The 17,252-nt window shown below is 40.9% G+C and overlaps 1 protein-coding gene and 4 pseudogenes across 18 annotated transcripts in view; all 5 read left to right on the forward strand.

Annotated features, from left to right (window-relative positions):
* LOC102780923 (protocadherin alpha-C2-like) overlaps window positions 1–17,252 on the forward strand; it is a 198,014-nt gene that overhangs the window by 106,809 nt on the left and 73,953 nt on the right. Inside the window, exon 1 of one of the 18 annotated variants that reach the window (XM_087849819.1) lies at window positions 10,850–13,335. The exons of the other annotated variants lie outside the window; for them this stretch is intronic. Within the exon in view, the coding sequence (XP_087705945.1) occupies window positions 10,957–13,335 (2,379 nt within the window). The 5' untranslated portion in view covers window positions 10,850–10,956. Of the gene's footprint in view, window positions 1–10,849; window positions 13,336–17,252 lie in introns of those variants that run through there. 18 annotated transcript variants of the gene reach the window in all.
* On the forward strand, window positions 640–3,151 carry LOC148106161 (protocadherin alpha-3 pseudogene; annotated as a pseudogene).
* On the forward strand, window positions 3,762–6,283 carry LOC148106162 (protocadherin alpha-3 pseudogene; annotated as a pseudogene).
* LOC148106163 (protocadherin alpha-10 pseudogene) lies at window positions 7,300–9,889 on the forward strand (annotated as a pseudogene).
* On the forward strand, window positions 14,477–16,876 carry LOC148106164 (protocadherin alpha-10 pseudogene; annotated as a pseudogene).

Here is a 17,252-nt window from a genome sequence, read left to right on the forward strand (position 1 = left end):
TTTGGTGGTTTTGTTTAAAATTAATATAATAACTGCATGTGAGAATATTTATTTGATTTTCCTTTCAGATTGTTTCATATATATTTGCGCAGTTCATTATTGTTTTAGGGTTCGTTTCCTTCTTGTTTGCGTTTATTTTTTCGTTCATCGTTGCCTTGTTGCTCTTTAACAGTCATTCCAGTCGATGTTGTAATAACTCAGATTTTGCTTGTGTCCTTACAATTCCTTTCAATATACCCATTACATATACCTAAAACATAGCGACATTTTGTGAATACGCCGTTTTTGACACACCGCAATGGATTTCACGCCTTGGGTGGTATATTTCAGTTAAAGGCTGAAACAAGCAAAAAACAAACAAATATATTCTAAAATTAAAACAAATAAATAAGACAGTGTTACACACTAACGATACAAACAGTGTTTTCTTTTCCTAACAAATCAACCTGATATTTTCTGGTTCTGTAAAACTGGACTGATGATATTTATTTTATTTTCCATTGGTTTCTGTTGTAATTGGTGTATAGAGCCATAAGAGGGCGGTGTAGACCATAAATCAGAGACATAAGTCTCGAGGCCCCTCCCAGATTAATAACGTAATGATGTCTTGTTGGGCTGTGACACAAAGAAACACAGAAGCACGGAGAAAAGGCTCGAGCATGATCTGCGCTGAGGATGAAACAGAAGAAAATTGATTACATTTCCTGTCAATATTTGACATAAACGGGACCCGTTTAAAGTTGGTTTGATGTCCTTTTGGATTATGGCTTCAATTAACACAAGTCCTGCGGTGATATACTTGTTTTTTGTCCTGCTGGATTTTTATTTGGAAACGGTGTCCGGGCAGCTCTCGTACTCGATATCAGAAGAGGTGAATCGAGGGACTTCTGTAGGAAACATAGCCAAGGATCTAAACCTAGATGTCCATGAGCTGGAGTCTCGCATGTTTCAGATCGTTAGCGGATCAAAGAGAAAATATTTCGAGGTAAATCTAAAGACGGGCGTTCTCTTTGTCAGTGATAGGATAGACAGAGAGGAGCTCTGTGGAAAGGCCACGAAATGCACACAGAGCGTGGAGGCTGTGATAAATGCCCCACTCAAGCTATATCGCTTAGAAATAAATATTCTAGATGTTAATGATAATTATCCAGCTTTCAGTACTGACTCGCAAAGTATTGAAATAGCAGAAATCACATTACCCGGGACTAAATTTCTTGTATTGTCAGCCTTTGATGCCGATGTGGGGAAAAATGGCATCAGTATGTACAAATTAAGTGCAAATGAACACTTTTCATTAGCAGTGAATAAAGGAGAGAGTGTATCTGCTGAACTAGTCCTCCAGAAACCTTTAGACCGAGAAAAACAACCAGTAATGAGACTCACGCTGACTGCTGTAGACGGCGGAACACCACCGAAATCCGGAACCTCACAGTTAATAATCAATGTCTTAGACAATAATGATAACGTCCCAATATTTACCAAACCACTGTATAAAACAAGTGTCACTGAAAACACGCCGCCAGGCACATCAGTGATAACTGTGACGGCGACGGACAGTGATGAAGGGCCAAATGGGGAAATTTCATATTCACTAAGCAGCAAGGACCAAGACCATGTTCTCAATATATTTCAAATTGATGAGCACACGGGATTATTGACAGTTAAGGGGAAGATTGACTTTGAAGAGCACCTGGCTTTTGAAATCCGCGTGCAAGCTTCTGATAAAGGCTCTCCTCAAATGACAGCACAGTGCAAAGTATTAATAGAAGTAGTGGATTTAAATGACAATAGCCCTGAAATATCTGTAACCACCCTCAGTAACACTGTAAAAGAGGATGCAAAAATAGGTACTGCTATTGCACTTGTGTCAGTCGTGGACAGAGATGGGGGTAAAAACGGACTAGTCCACTGTGATATTAAAAGTGAAAGCCCCTTTAAGTTACAAACGAATTATAAAAATTACTACTCCTTGGTAGTAGATGGTCAGCTAGACAGAGAGAGTCATTCTCAATATAATATCACTATCACAGCTAAAGACGATGGAATCCCAGCTCTCACGAGTACGAAAGATTTTAATGTTTATGTTTCAGATGTCAATGACAACCCCCCTAAGTTTTCAGAGACTGTGTTCAATGTGTATTTAAAAGAAAACAGTCCACTGGGAGCTACTCTGCAACGAGTATCTGCACTGGATGTAGACATTGATCAAAATGGACAGGTAAGCTATTCCATTGTTGAGAGTAAAAGTAACTCCTTATCAATCTCGACAATGGTAAATGTAAACTCTAAGACTGGAGACATAATCAGTCTGCAGTCTTTTAACTACGAGGAATTAAAAACTTTCCAGTTTGAAGTTCAGGCCACAGACTCTGGTGTTCCTCCGCTCAGCAGCAACGTGACTGTTAACGTTTTAATCCTGGATGAAAATGACAACAGTCCCACGATTCTCACGCCATATTCTGAGCATGGCTCCGTTAACAGTGAGAGCATCCCCTATTCTGCTGAAGCGGGATACTTTGTGGCAAAGATCAGGGCTGTAGACGCAGACTCTGGATACAATGCGCTGCTTTCTTATCACCTGTCTGAGCCCAAAGGAAACAACCTGTTCAGGATCGGAACCAGCACCGGGGAAATCAGGACTAAGAGGAGAATGAGTGACAATGACCTCAAAACTCACCCCTTGGTGGTCTTGGTCTCTGATAACGGAGAACCCTCCCTGTCAGCGACTGTGTCTGTTGATGTGGTGGTGGTTGAAAGCACGGCTGAAATACAGACTCAGTTCAGACATGTGCATGTAAAGGAGGACAGCTTCTCGGATTTGAACCTGTATCTGCTGATCGCCATTGTGTCGGTGTCCGTCATCTTTCTGCTCAGCCTCATCACTTTAATAGCAGTCAGATGCCACAGGACAGACGGCACTTTCAGCAAGTACAGCGCCCCCATGATCACCACCCACCCTGACGGGAGCTGGTCTTACTCTAAAGCTACTCAGCAGTATGACGTGTGTTTCAGCTCAGACACGCTCAAGAGTGACGTAGTAGTCTTCCCTGCCCCGTTTCCACCTGTAGATGGAGAACTGATCAGTATTAATGGAGGAGACACTTTTACCAGGACTCAGACTTTACCTACCAAAGAAAAGGTGAGTCCATAAAATCTACAGATCCCTTTTCTTGGTCCTGATTGCATCAGTTTCCATAGCGTGATGCTTTTCAGTTACTGTTTTTAACAGAAAATATTTAACAACTGACATAGGAGTGGTCTTGACTGTTTCATTATTTTTTTAATCACTGTTGTTAGAAAATCTGTACCTTTATATTCATTTGTGCAACAGAAATGTGTGGAATATCATACATTTGCTCTATTATTTTGCCTGATTTTATATTTTACTATTCATTTTTCTTTAGCTACTTTCCTTTAACTACACAGCATGTAGTCTCTTCCATCCAGATGAAAAGTCAAACGGTGCTCTCCGTGGTCCTGAAATGACAACTAGTTTAGTTTTGCGATCATCTCATTGATTGAGCATCTGGGCTTTCACTGGGTTGTCTCTTTGTAAGCTGTAATGCACTCTTAAATATCTTTGTATCACAGAAAGAAAAATTATATCAATTTTGTTATTTTTCATGAGCCAGTAGGTGTGGATAATCACAGTCACCACAAGGAGACGGTATAGACCGTAACACGACAGCTTCCGTTTTGTGTTTAACGCTCCTCCCAGAGACAGTCCACACGGTGTTGTAACAAAGAGAGTAGTAGGTGTGGGTACATTGCGACAGCCACCCGTCTGGTCTGAAAATTGGTGGTATATGTACTACATTTGTTCGATTTTTTTATAGGAATTTCAAATTCGAATTTATGCCGTGTTGTGCTGAACGGAAATATGCCTTTATCGTGTCGCAACTGCTTTTCGTTGATATACTTAATACTTCTGATACTGGATTATTGTTGTAATGAAGCGTCTGGGCAGCTCTCTTACTCCGTCTCAGAGGAGGTAAACTCGGGAACAGTTGTTGGAAATATCGCCAAGGATTTACATTTAAACATACCGGATTTGGAGACCCGTATGTTCAGGATTGTTGGAGGATCAAAAAGAAAATATTTCGAGGTAAATACGAAGACGGGAGTCCTCTACGTGAATGAGAGAATAGACAGAGAGAAGCTCTGCGGGAAAGCTGTGAGATGTGCCGTAACTGTCGAGGCTGTGATAAACGAACCTTTAATGCTGTATCGTATAGAGATTAATATTCTTGATGTCAATGACAATTTTCCGCATTTCATTGCAAAATCACAGAATATAGACATTCCCGAAAGCACATTACCCGGGATAAAATTCCCCCTACTGCAGGCCTACGATGCAGATGTTGGAAAGAACGGCATCAACACATACAGGCTGAGCTCGAATGAACATTTTTCATTAGCAATAAGCAAATCAGGAGAGAGTATTTCGACTGAGTTAATGTTACAGAAAGTCTTAGACAGAGAAAAGGAACCTCTGATTAAGCTCACGTTAACAGCTTTAGATGATGGAAGTCCACCGAAGTCTGGAACATCAGATATTATAATTAATGTTTTAGACAATAATGATAACACACCAGTGTTTGCAAAGTCGCTGTATAAAGTGCGTGTGTTTGAAAACGTACCGATAGGCACTACAGTCCTGACTTTAAATGCTACAGATGCAGATGAAGGAACAAACAAAGAAATCATATATACACTTAGCACAAAGGAGCAGGACCACGTGCTGCAGATTTTTAAAATCGATCCGAACACGGGCACACTGACGGTGGAAGGAAATGTGGATTTTGAGGAACACCCCGTCTTTGAGATTCGTGCACAGGCCAGTGATAAAGGCCAACCTCCGATGTCCGCTCACTGTAAGGTGCTGGTTGAAGTGTTGGACCTAAACGACAATGCGCCTGAGATTTTTGTGACGTCACTACTGAATACTGTGAAGGAAGATGCAAAAGCAGGCACCGCTGTTGCACTTGTTTCAGTGGTAGACAAAGATGGCGGTAAGAACGGTGAAGTGCATTGTACTGTAGATGACGATGCTCCCTTTAAATTGGAAGCAAACTATAAAAATTATTACTCATTGATAGTGGTTGCCCCCCTAGACCGAGAGACCGTCTCTAGCTACGACGTCACTATAATAGCAAGCGATGGCGGTAGTCCCCCGCTCTCAAGCACCAGTATTGTCCCTATTCAAGTTTCTGATGTTAATGATAACGCGCCTCAGTTCTCATCATCGATACTTAACATTTATGTTAAAGAAAACTGCCACGTGGGGACAATTCTTAAAACGGTAACCGCCTTTGATGCAGATATGAACAAAAATGGTGAAGTGACTTACAGTTTTATGGAAAGCAAAATTAACTCAGTCGCACTGTCTACATTGTTAAACATCAACTCAGAGACTGGTGATATAATCACCCTTCAGTCTTTTAACTACGAGGAGTTAAAAACCTTCCAGTTTAAAGTTCAGGCCACAGACTCTGGTGTTCCTCCACTCAGCAGCAACGTCACTGTAAACGTTTTAATCCTGGATGAAAATGACAACAGTCCCACGATTCTCGCGCCATATTCGCAGCACGGCTCCGTTAATAGTGAGAGCATCCCCTATTCTGCTGAAGCAGGATACTTTGTGGCAAAGATCAGGGCTGTAGACGCGGACTCTGGATACAATGCGCTTCTTTCGTATCACCTGTCTGAGCCCAAAGGAAACAACTTGTTCAGGATCGGAACCAGCACCGGGGAGATCAGGACTAAGAGGAGATTGAGTGACAATGACCTCAAAACTCACCCCTTGGTGGTCTTGGTCTCTGATAACGGAGAACCCTCCCTGTCAGCTACTGTGTCTATTGATGTGGTGGTGGTTGAAAGCACTGCTGAAATCCAGACTCAGTTCAGACATGTGCCTGTAAAGGAGGACAGCTTCTCGGATTTGAACCTGTATCTGCTGATCGCCATTGTGTCGGTGTCCGTCATCTTTCTGCTCAGCCTCATCACTTTAATAGCAGTCAGATGCCACAGGACAGACGGCACTTTCAGCAGGTACAGCGCCCCCATGATCACCACCCACCCTGACGGGAGCTGGTCTTACTCTAAAGCTACTCAGCAGTATGACGTGTGTTTCAGCTCAGACACACTCAAGAGTGACGTAGTGGTCTTCCCCGCCCCGTTTCCACCTGTAGATGCAGAACTGATCAGTATTAACGGAGGAGACACTTTTACCAGGACTCAGACTTTACCTAACAAAGAAAAGGTAAGAATATGGATGAATTAAGTATTTCTAATTGCGCATCTTGTGTGATGGGTGTAAATTAACGGTCAATGGATAACGTTTTCTTAGGCTATCTAATTTTTGGTCTATCCTGCCCAAGTAGGGAAAAAAATCTGCAATTTGACTTAAGTACAGAAATACTACAAGTGTAGTACCTTGGAATAAACTGTAACTAGCTCTGGTTTCTTGTGATGCTTTTCCCATAGTGGTGCATGCTGGACCATATTTTTTTTCCTCGCAAATTTCAGAACACTTGGGGATTTGGTGCATCCATCTGTCTTGTGGGGTTTGGAACACGGTAGTCTTCAACGTAGCACAGTAGAATAAAACTCTACTTTTAATGTCTTACATTTGATTTTTAAATTGATTTTGGTGTAGCCAGAGTGACGTTCTAACTGAGAACGGTAAGGAGCATCGAGAAATCATGCATGTTACTCCCAGAAACGTGTGGAATACATGTTAATTAATGAAATTTTCAATCAGCAAATAATGAGGCAGATGTGTTTTTTTGTATTCATGTAGAGTATTTTCAGATTAAATCGGAATTTTTATATTCAGTATCCCTGGACTTTGTGTGTGATAGGACTCCATAGACGTGAAAAAAGACTGATTTGATGAACCCTGAAAAACGAAAAAAAAAAAAGTTTATCGATTTTATTTGTGTCGGAAATTGTCTTCGAATTTCAAAGCTCTTTAGTTACAGAAAAATCGCTCAGCAGTTTCCTCTAGTTAGCTTTAGTGTGAAAAGACCTTCCTGAAAAATGAGTGGAATGGCATGCGGTCACAATGTTTCCGTGGTGAATGTTTCAGCGTAAAAGCAGTGGGACTGGCATCTAAACTGCTGTAGAACTGAAGTGTAATGACATATTGGAAGTTGAGTGCAGTCCTTCCGATTGTCCACACGGGGACATTGTAGACCATTACATTTAAATTCTCTCTGTAGGGTCTCGGGGCTCCTCCCAGATTCAGAGGATGATGATGTCTCTCAGGCGATTCAGACAAAGAGATTTAGAGGGCGAACGAGAACGGGACTGAACACTGATTGTGTTTATAGGAAATGTTCCAGAATAAACGTGGGCGCCTTTGGTTTTTTCTGAGGTTTGATTGTTTCATGATAAACGCCGTGACTATTTCACACCTTTTCTTGTTGAATGTAATTATGACTGGACCGAGCAGATCGAGCTGTGTGTGGATATATTTCGTCTTCGTGGTGCTGGATTGTTACTCTGCAACGGTTTCTGGGCAGCTCTCTTACTCCGTCTCAGAGGAGGTGAATCTGGGGACTGTTGTCGGAAATGTCGCGAAAGATCTGAGCATCAATGTCCACGATTTGGAGCCCCGCATGTTTCAGATCGTTGCTGGATCAAAGAGGAAATATTTCGAGGTAAATCTAAAAACTGGAGCCCTCTATGTTAACGAGAGAATAGATCGAGAGGAGCTTTGCGGTGATGAGCCCAAATGCTCACTCAGTGTAGAAGCTGTTATTAATAACCCTCTGAAACTGTACCGTATTGAAATTATTATTTTAGATGTGAATGATAATTCCCCTTCATTTGAACGCACGTCGCAAGAAATCGACATTTCTGAGAACACAGCGGCAGGAATAAAATTTCCTCTGCATCAAGCACACGATGCAGACGTGGGGAAAAATTCCGTAAATACCTACAAGCTGAGTCAAAATGAACATTTTTCATTGACTACACATAAAGAAGAGGATGTAACTCCTGAGTTGGTGCTTCAGACAGTTTTAGACAGGGAAAAACAGTCTGTGATTAAGCTCACACTGACTGCCATCGATGGAGGAACACCTGCTAAATCCGGAAGTATGACTATAATAATCAATGTATTAGATATTAATGACAATCATCCGGTTTTCAGCCAAAGGTTGTATAAAGCCAGAGTTTATGAAAATGTTAAAATAGGCACATCAATAATTACACTGAATGCCACTGATTTAGATGAAGGACAAAATGGAAAAGTGATTTATTTATTCAGCAAAGTTGGTCGTGGGAAACAAAAAGATGTGTTTTCTATAAATGAACAAACAGGGACTGTAACGAGCAAAAGGACTATTGATTTTGAAGAAAATAATGCTTTTGAACTTCAAGTACAAGCCAGTGATGGAGCTTCCACGCCTATGAGTTCACATGCTAAATTACTGGTTGAAGTATTAGACGTTAATGACAACACACCGGAAATTTCAGTCACGTCACTGTTGAACACTGTTAAAGAGGACGCATCAGTTGGCACAGCCATTGCTCTTGTTTCAGTGTTTGATAAAGATGGAGGTAAAAATGGGATGGTGACATGTAAAATTTCCAATAACGTTCCTTTTAAATTGGAGTCAAATTACAAGAATTCATATTCATTAGTTGTGGACGGTCCTCTTGACCGAGAGACTGCACCTCAGTACAACATCAGCATCACTGCTACTGATGAGGGCAGCCCACCTCTCTCCAACACGAGTGTTATAACTGTTCATGTGTCAGATGTAAATGACAACAGACCTCAGTTTTCAGAAAGTGTGATCAACGTCTACGTGAAAGAAAACAGTCCAGTAGGGGCAGTTATTAAAACAGTGACAGCAGCTGATGCAGACATTGATCGAAATAGTCAGGTGAGCTATTCCTTTTTACAAAGCAGCAGTGACTCAGTGCCACTATCTACATTATTAAACATCAACTCAGAGACTGGGGACATAATCAGCCTTCAGTCTTTTAACTATGAGGAGTTAAAAACGTTCCAGTTTAAAGTTCAGGCCACAGATTCTGGTGTTCCTCCACTCAGCAGCAACGTGACTGTCAATGTTTTAATCCTGGATGAAAATGACAACAGTCCCACGATTCTCACGCCATATTCTGAGCATGGCTCTGTAAACAGTGAGAGCATCCCCTATTCTGCTGAAGCGGGATACTTTGTGGCAAAGATCAGGGCTGTAGACGCAGACTCTGGATACAATGCGCTGCTTTCGTATCATCTGTCTGAGCTCAAAGGAAACAACCTGTTCAGGATCGGAACCAGCACCGGGGAGATCAGGACTAGGAGGAGAATGAGTGACAATGACCTCAAAACTCACCCCTTGGTGATCTTGGTCTCTGATAACGGAGAACCCTCCCTGTCAGCTACTGTGTCGATTGATGTGGTGGTGGTTGAAAGCACGGCTGAAATCCAGACCCAGTTCAGACATGTGCCTGTAAAGGAGGACAGCTTCTCGGATTTGAACCTGTATCTGCTGGTTGCCATTGTGTCGGTGTCCGTCATCTTTCTGCTCAGCCTCATCACTTTAATAGCAGTCAGATGCCACAGGACAGACGGCACTTTCAGCAGGTACAGCGCCCCCATGATCACCACCCACCCTGACGGGAGCTGGTCTTACTCTAAAGCTACTCAGCAGTATGACGTGTGTTTCAGCTCAGACACGCTCAAGAGTGACGTAGTGGTCTTCCCCGCCCCGTTTCCACCTGTAGATGGAGAACTGATCAGTATTAACGGAGGAGACACTTTTACCAGGACTCAAACTTTACCTAACAAAGAAAAGGTGAGTCCATGAAATTTTTAAATACTTGCACATTGTCATTGCTCGTCATTGCAGTTTAAATGGTCCATTTTTTTTCTTATCTTAGCCGTGGTGTATCTAGTGATTTAAACTAGAACTGTCAGATGCCGTGTATTTGATGATGAGTTCTCATCTAAATCACACCTGTCTATCTGTTAGATATTTCAACGTGTAGTTCACCATTTGTGGTCCTGTGTTTTTTCCTTTTTCTTTTTTTCTTGAAGATCTTAGGATATGTGTGTACTTTGACTGATAAATTGATACATATCTTGTGCAGTGTAGAAAAGGTTATCATTGCTTTTCAAGGTAGAGTTTTGATTTACATATTCAATTGAGCATTTTGAACAAAAAAAAATTCAGTTATTCGATTTAATTAAAGAAAATATACAGAAAATATTGACGAATACCGAAAGTGTATAAAAATGCAACACTTTTTGTTCGTGTCATTTTTAAAAGGGAGAATATGCTAATGTGGGCTTGCTCCATTTTTATGTCTAAATTAAACTGGTTTTCTAACGTGAAAATCACTCACCATGTAGCTGTGATGATGCTCTAATGAACACAGAAACATTCAAATTAGCAAAAGAATATAGAAAAAAAATGTTCGGATGGTTAATTAATATCCCTCTTTAATTTTTTGTTTGTTTGTTTGTTTGTTTGTTTGTTTGTTTTAAATCTCCTTAATCGGAACAAGACGGTTCATTTTTTACCTTTACTTCTAAGTTAGCTTCCAACAGAAATAGTATTCATAAAAACACAGAATAGCAGAATGGCATACATAATCATGATGGCAACGTCTTACACTGGGGTTAATATTTGAGTGTTCGTTTATGAGGGTCAAGTGTATTAACACGTTTGATAATGTGTGTAGTTCTCGCAAATGTCCACACGGGGACATTGCAGACTTTTCCATTTGAGCTTCCTCTTTGAATGGCTCGGGGCTCCTCCCAGATTCAAATGACGATTATGTTTCTCAGGCGATTCAGACAAAGAGAATCAGAGGGCGAAAGAGAACGGTACGAGAAACGCTGATATTCTGCCATAGACCTATTGATTTTTTTTCTATTTATGCCGTTACAAACCGTGTCAATTTTTATGCTTTTTCTCCTTGAACATAATTATGACTGGACCGAGCAGATCGAGCTGTGTGTGGATATATCTCGTCTTCGTGCTGCTGGATTGTTACTCTGAAACGGTTTCTGGGCAGCTCTCTTACTCCGTCTCAGAGGAGGTGAATCTGGGGACTGTTGTCGGAAATGTCGCGAAAGATTTGAGCATTAGTGTCCAGGATTTGGAGTCCCGCATGTTTCAAATCGTTGCTGGACCAAAGAGGAAATATTTCGAGGTAAATCTAAAAACTGGAGCCCTCTATGTTAACGAGAGAATAGATCGAGAGGAGCTTTGCGGTGATGAGCCCAAATGCTTGCTCAGTGTAGAAGCTGTTATTAATAACCCTCTGAAACTGTACCGTATTGAAATTATTATTTTAGATGTGAATGATAATTCCCCTTCATTTAAACGCACGTCGCAAGAAATCGACATTTCTGAAAGCACAGCGGCAGGAATGAAATTTCCTCTGCATCAAGCACACGATGCAGACGTGGGAAAAAATTCCGTAAATACCTACAAGCTGAGTCAAAATGAACATTTTTCATTGACTACACATAAAGAAGAGGGTGTAACTCCTGAGTTAGTGCTTCAGACAGTTTTAGACAGAGAAAAACAGTCTGTGATTAAGCTCACACTGACTGCCATCGATGGAGGAACACCTGCTAAATCCGGAAGTATGACTATAAAAATAAATGTGTTAGATATTAATGACAATCCTCCGATTTTCAGCCAAAGGTTGTATAAAGCCAGAGTCTATGAAAATGTTAAAATAGGCACATCAATAATTACACTGAATGCCACTGATTTAGATGAAGGACAAAATGGAAAAGTGATTTATTTATTCAGTGAAGTTGGTCGTGGGAAACAAGCAGATGTGTTTTCTATAAATAAACAAACAGGGACTGTAACGAGCAAAAGGAATATTGATTTTGAAGAAAATAATGCTTTTGAACTTCAAGTACAAGCCAGTGATGGAGCTACCACACCTATGAGTTCACATGCTAAATTACTGGTTGAAGTATTAGACGTTAATGACAACGCACCTGAAATTTCAGTCACATCACTGTTGAACACTGTTAAAGAGGATGCATCAGTTGACACAGCCATTGCTCTTGTTTCAGTATTTGATAAAGATGGAGGTAAAAATGGGATGGTGACATGTAAAATTTCCAATAACGTTCCTTTTAAATTGGAGTCAAATTACAAGAATTCATATTCATTAGTTGTGGACGGTCCTCTTGACCGAGAGACTGCACCTCAGTACAACATCAGCATCACTGCTACTGATGAGGGCAGCCCACCTCTCTCCAACACGAGTGTTATAACTGTTCATGTGTCAGATGTAAATGACAACAAACCTCAGTTTTCAGAAAGTGTGATCAACGTCTACGTGAAAGAAAACAGTCCAGTAGGAGCAGTTATTAAAATAGTGACAGCAGCTGATGCAGACATTGATCAAAATAGTCAGGTGAGTTACTCTTTTTTACAAAGCAGCAGTGACTCAGTGCCACTATCTACATTATTAAACATCAACTCAGAGACTGGAGACATAATCAGCCTTCAGTCTTTTAACTATGAGGAGTTAAAAACATTCCAGTTTAAAGTTCAGGCGACAGATTCTGGTGTTCCTCCGCTCAGCAGTAACGTGATTGTCAACGTTTTAATCCTGGATGAAAATGACAACAGTCCCACGATTCTCACGCCATATTCTGAGCATGGCTCTGTTAACAGTGAGAGCATCCCCTATTCTGCTGAAGCGGGATACTTTGTAGCAAAGATCAGGGCTGTAGACGCAGACTCTGGATACAATGCGCTGCTTTCTTATCACCTGTCTGAGCCCAAAGGAAACAACCTGTTCAGGATCGGAACCAGCACCGGGGAGATCAGGACTAAGAGGAGATTGAGTGACAATGACCTCAAAACTCACCCCTTGGTGGTCTTGGTCTCTGATAACGGAGAACCCTCCCTGTCAGCTACTGTGTCTATTGATGTGGTGGTGGTTGAAAGCACGGCTGAAATCCAGACTCAGTTCAGACATGTGCCTGTAAAGGAGGACAGCTTCTCGGATTTGAACCTGTATCTGCTGGTTGCCATTGTGTCGGTGTCCGTCATCTTTCTGCTCAGCCTCATCACTTTAATAGCAGTCAGATGCCACAGGACAGACGGCACTTTCAGCAGGTACAGCGCCCCCATGATCACCACCCACCCTGACGGGAGCTGGTCTTACTCTAAAGCTACTCAGCAGTATGACGTGTGTTTCAGCTCAGACACACTCAAGAGTGACGTGGTGGTTTTCCCTGCACCGTTTCCACCTGTAGATGGAGAACTGATCAGTATTAACGGAGGAGACACTTTTACCAGGACTCAAACTTTACCTAACAAAGAAAAGGTGAGTCCATGAAATTTTTAAATACTTGCACATTGTCATTGCTCGTCATTGCAGTTTAAATGGTCCATTTTTTTTCTTATCTCAGCCGTGGTGTATCTAATGATTTAAACTAGAACTGTCAGATGCCGTGTATTTGATGATGAGTTCTCATCTAAATCACACCTGTCTATCTGTTAGATATTTCAACGTGTAGTTCACCATTTGTGGTCCTGTGTTTTTTCCTTTTTCTTTTTTTCTTGAAGATCTTAGGATATGTGTGTACTTTGACTGATAAATTGATACATATCTTGTGCAGTGTAGAAAAGGTTATCATTGCTTTTCAAGGTAGAGTTTTAATTTACATATTCAATTGAGCATTTTGAACAAAAAAAATTCAGTTATTCGATTTAATTAAAGAAAATATAGAGAAAATATTGACGAATACCGAAATAGTATAAAAATACAACACTTTTTGTTCGTGTCATTTTTAAAAGGGAGAATATGCTAATGTGGGCTTGCTCCATTTTTATGTCTAAATTAAACTGGTTTTCTAACGTGAAAATCACTCACCATGTAGCTGTGATGATGCTCTAATAAACACAGAAACATTCAAATTAGCAAAAGTATATAGAAAAAAAAGTGTTCGGATGATTAATTAATATCCCTCTTTAATTTGTTTTTTTTGTTGTTGTTTGTTTGTTTGTTTGTTTGTTTTAAATCTCCTTAATCGCAATAAAACGGTTCACTTTTTACCTTTACTTCTAAGTTAGCTTCCAACAGAAATAGTATTCATAAAAACACAGAATAGCAGAATGGCATACATAAACATGATGGAAACGTCTTACACTGGGGTTAATATTGGACTGTTCGTTCATGAGGGTCAAGTGTATTACCACGTTTGATAATGTGTGTAGTTCTCGCAAATGTCCACACGGGGGCATTGCAGACTTTTCCATTTGAGCTTCCTCTTTAAATGGCTCGGGGCTCCTCCCAGATTCAAATGACGATTATGTTTATCAGGCGATTCAGACAAAGAGACTCAGAGGGCGAAAGAGAACGGTACGAGAAACGCTGATATTCTGCCATAGACCTATTGATTGTTTTCTATTTATGCCGTTACAAACCGTGTCAATTTTTATGCTTTTTCTCCTTGAACATAATTATGACTGGACCGAGCAGATCGAGCTGTGTGTGGATATATCTTATCTTCGTGCTGCTGGATTGTTACTGGGAAAAGGTTTCTGGGCAGCTCTCTTACTCCGTCTCAGAGGAGGTGAATCTGGGGACTGTTGTCGGAAATGTCGCGAAAGATCTGAGCATTAGTGTCCAGGATTTGGAGGCCCGCATGTTTCAGATCGTTGCTGGATCAAAGAGGAAATATTTCGAGGTAAATCTAAAAACTGGAGCCCTCTATGTTAACGAGAGAATAGATCGAGAGGAGCTTTGCGGTGATGAGCCCAAATGCTCGCTCAGTGTAGAAGCTGTTATTAATAACCCTCTGAAACTGTACCGTATTGAACTGTTAATATTAGATGTCAACGATAATTCCCCTTCATTTGAACGCACGTCGCAGGTAATCAACGTAACTGAGAACACGGCAGTAGGGGCAAAATTTCCTCTGCATCAAGCTAACGATGCGGACGTGGGGAAAAATTCCGTAAATACCTACAAGCTGAGTCAAAATGAACATTTTTCATTGACTACACATAAAGAAGAGGGTGTAACTCCTGAGTTGGTGCTTCAGACAGTTTTAGACAGAGAAAAACAGTCTGTGATTAAGCTCACACTGACTGCCATAGATGGAGGAACACCTGCTAAATCCGGAAGTATGACTATAATAATCAATGTATTAGATATTAATGACAATCCTCCGGTTTTCAGCCAAAGGTTGTATAAAGCCAGAGTCTATGAAAATGTTAAAATAGGCACATCAATAATTACACTGAATGCCACTGATTTAGATGAAGGACAAAATGGAAAAGTGATTTATCTATTCAGTGAAGTCGGCCAGGGGAAAAAAACTGATTTGTTTTCTATAGACAAACAAACAGGAACTGTAACGAGTACAAGGAATATTGATTTTGAAGAAAATAATGCTTTTGAACTTCGAGTGCAAGCCTTTGACAGCGCAGTTTTTCCCATGAGTTCACATGCTAAACTACTGGTTGAAGTATTAGACGTTAATGACAACGCACCGGAAATTTCAGTCACATCACTGTTGAACACTGTTAAAGAGGACGCATCAGTTGAAACAGCCATTGCTCTTGTTTCAGTATTTGATAAAGATGGAGGTAAAAATGGGATGGTGACGTGTAAAATTTCCAATAACGTTCCTTTTAAATTGGAGTCAAATTATAAGAATTCATATTCATTAGTTGTGGACGGTCCTCTTGACCGAGAGACTGCACCTCAGTACAACATCAGCATCACTGCTACTGATGAGGGCAGCCCACCTCTCTCCAACACGAGTGTTATAACTGTTCATGTGTCAGATGTAAATGACAACAAACCTCAGTTTTCAGAAGGTGTGATCAACGTCTACCTGAAAGAAAACAGTCCAGTAGGAGCAGTTATTAAAACAGTGACAGCAGCTGATGCAGACATTGATCGAAATAGTCAAGTGAGCTATTCCTTTTTAAGAAGCAGCAGTGACTCAGTGCCACTATCTACATTGTTAAACATCAACTCAGAGACTGGAGACATAATCAGTCTTCAGTCTTTTAACTATGAGGAGTTAAAAACATTCCAGTTTGAAGTTCAGGCCACAGACTCTGGTGTTCCTCCGCTCAGCAGCAACGTGATTGTCAATATTTTTATCCTGGATGAAAATGACAACAGCCCCACGATTCTCGCGCCATATTCTGAGGACGGCTCTGTAAACAGTGAGACCATCCCCTATTCTGCTGAAGCGGGATACTTTGTGGCAAAGATCAGGGCTGTAGACGCAGACTCTGGATACAATGCGCTGCTTTCTTATCACCTGTCTGAGCCCAAAGGAAACAACTTGTTCAGGATCGGAACCAGCACCGGGGAGATCAGGACTAGGAGGAGAATGAGTGACAATGACCTCAAAACTCACCCCTTGGTGGTCTTGGTCTCTGATAACGGAGAACCCTCCCTGTCAGCTACTGTGTCTATTGATGTGGTGGTGGTTGAAAGCACGGCTGAAATCCAGACTCAGTTCAGACATGTGCCTGTAAAGGAGGGCAGCTTCTCGGATTTGAACCTGTATCTGCTGATTGCCATTGTGTCGGTGTCTGTCATCTTTCTGCTCAGCCTCATCACTTTAATAGCAGTCAGATGCCACAGGACAGACAGCACTTTCAGCAGGTACAGCGCCCCCATGATCACCACCCACCCTGACGGGAGCTGGTCTTACTCTAAAGCTACTCAGCAGTATGACGTGTGTTTCAGCTCAGACACGCTCAAGAGTGACGTAGTGGTTTTCCCCGCCCCGTTTCCACCTGTAGATGGAGAACTGATCAGTATTAACGGAGGAGACACTTTTACCAGGACTCAGACTTTACCTAACAAAGAAAAGGTAAGGCTGAACCTTAGATAATTTAAGGTGAGCTGTAACATACAATAAAAATTTCTACTTCATGTTTTGTTCAAAAGTTTAGTTAATTTTCCATTTATTAATTTTATATTGTATTCATATTTCATAGTTTTTGTATCTGTGTTTTATGTCAAAGGGTAAAAAAAGAGTTACTGTAGAAACCTTTATGGTAAAAGTTTAGACATGAGCTATACAATATATTTTGAGGGTTTCTGGAGAAAACAAATAACTTTTAGCTTGTTGTCATTCAAATGGTCTGTAAGGGACTGTTCGCTGACATTTCCCCTGGGCTCTTTTTGCAGTCTTCAGAACATCTGGCCTTTGACATTACAATTTTGCCAACAATCATTTTGAAACAAATCACACAAAAGTGAAATGT

The sequence above is a fragment of the Neolamprologus brichardi genome, chromosome 2 (assembly GCF_056152115.1).
Source record: "Neolamprologus brichardi isolate AB-2024 chromosome 2, ASM5615211v1, whole genome shotgun sequence".
Classification (NCBI taxonomy): Eukaryota; Metazoa; Chordata; class Actinopteri; order Cichliformes; family Cichlidae; genus Neolamprologus; species Neolamprologus brichardi.